The sequence below is a fragment of the Peromyscus eremicus genome, chromosome 3 (genome assembly GCF_949786415.1).
Source record: "Peromyscus eremicus chromosome 3, PerEre_H2_v1, whole genome shotgun sequence".
Classification (NCBI taxonomy): Eukaryota; Metazoa; Chordata; class Mammalia; order Rodentia; family Cricetidae; genus Peromyscus; species Peromyscus eremicus.
Window position 1 is genome coordinate 95,665,261 of NC_081418.1, and position 1,672 is coordinate 95,666,932.

A 1,672-nucleotide genomic window follows, 5' to 3' on the forward strand; every position below is an offset into this window, starting at 1 on the left:
TCCTGGGGACTCATGGCGGGAAGGCATGTGTTTGGCTTGAACTGTTATTTTTCACTAAGTTAAACCTTCTAATCAAAGGGAAGAGGTTTTTCTGAAACTTGTGCTTGGGAACCCAGGATTCCACAATGTGTGGATCCTAAAGAGGAAACAGCTAGATACCAGATTTCCTACCACAGGAAACTGTCTCAAGGCACCAAAATTTCAGAGAGCCTGTGACTAAGTGAGAGTAATGGGGAAGAGACTATATACTTACACACTACACATAGGCCACCATGTTACATCCTCATAATTACACAGGAAACCAAGTGTTATTTTACTGTATTTAAAGAGGAAGACCTAAAGGCTTAGAGAGGTGAAGGGTATGACTAAAGTCACAAAGTTCGAAAGGGAGAAACCAAAGGAATGGTCAGGTGTTAGTGACCTCACATTTCGTTCCAGTGATGCCCTATTGCTTCCCAGGTGACACGAGAAAACACTGGAGTAAATTTTACGTAGCTCTGAGAAGGCCCAGGGCAGGGTTGAAGGGTCTCAGGGGACTCACATGGTTTTGTTGTTGTTGTTGTTGTTTTCCTCTTCTGCAGGGCTTGAGGAAGGTGTGCTGGCAGGTCTGACTGTCCCCTGTGGATGCGAATTTGAGACCCAGAAGTCTCCTCATGGCTTCTTATCATATCCACCAGTACCAGGAGAGGGACCATAAACAGGTCCTGGACTTGTTCTCTAGAGGCATAGAGGAGCACATCCCCGCCTCCCTCCACCATGCATTGATGCTGCCCCGAACCCTCCTGGTTTTACTTGGGTTACCCATTGCCCTGGTCCTAGTGTATGGTTCCTGGCTGCTGGCCGTTATGTGTGGCTTCCTTCTGCTTCTATTACTGTGGCTCCTTGCCAGACAGCCCTTGAAGAAGTTTGTGGCCATGTGTTTACACACAGACCTGGCTGACATCACCAAGTCCTACCCGAATGAGCTTGGTTCCTGCTTCTTGGTGGCTGAGACTGAGGACCAGGTGGTGGGCATGGTGGCTGCTCGGCCAGTCAAGGATCCCTCATTAAACAGGAAGCAGCTGCAGCTCTTTCACCTGTCTGTGTCCTCACAGCATCGAGGACGGGGAATTGGGAAAGCACTGATCAGAACTGTCCTCCAGTTTGCACGAGACCAGGGCTACAGTGACGTTGTTCTTCGTACCACTGTGCTGATGCATGATGCTATGGCCCTCTATGAGGGCATGGGTTTCCAGAAGACAGGCAAGTCCTTCTTCAACACAATAGCGAAGCTACTGACTGTCCCTTCAATTCATTTCAGGCTTCCACTCCCTTTGGCTCAGGAACATGAGCTATGATCTTATTTCCCTATACATCTGTCAACCTTCAGCTCACTGTGCTATCACAAGCAAACCCCAATGTTGCAGTGGCTCATAAAGGCGTATTTGTAATGCTTGTTGGAATCTTGTATGTTTGATGGTGGGTAATGGAGTGCTCCATTTCCTCCAAAATCATCTTCCTGTAGAGGGCTGTCAGTGACCACTAATGCAGTGGGGTAGTTTCATGGTCTGACCAGCCTGTGTGGTCCATGCTGACACTGACTAGACCCAGTCTTGTGGACCAGCATGACTAAGTAGAGGCCATGAATGGAGTGTTTCTGTGGGTCCAGGAGAGTGTGTGAGACTAGAGAGAG

At 48.5% G+C, this 1,672-nt stretch overlaps 1 protein-coding gene across 1 annotated transcript; it reads left to right on the forward strand.

Annotated features, from left to right (window-relative positions):
• The first annotated feature begins 653 nt into the window (after positions 1–653).
• LOC131905963 (N-acetyltransferase 8-like) lies at positions 654–1,337 on the forward strand. Its single transcript, XM_059256755.1, has one exon. It carries the CDS (start codon positions 654–656, stop codon positions 1,335–1,337), a length of 684 nt encoding a protein of 227 aa, XP_059112738.1.
• Positions 1,338–1,672: the final 335 nt, after the last annotated feature.

Coding starts and splice junctions, on each gene's coding strand:
- LOC131905963 (XM_059256755.1), top strand. CDS start 654: ATGGCTTCTTATCATATCCACCAGTACCAGGAGAGGGACCATAAACAG.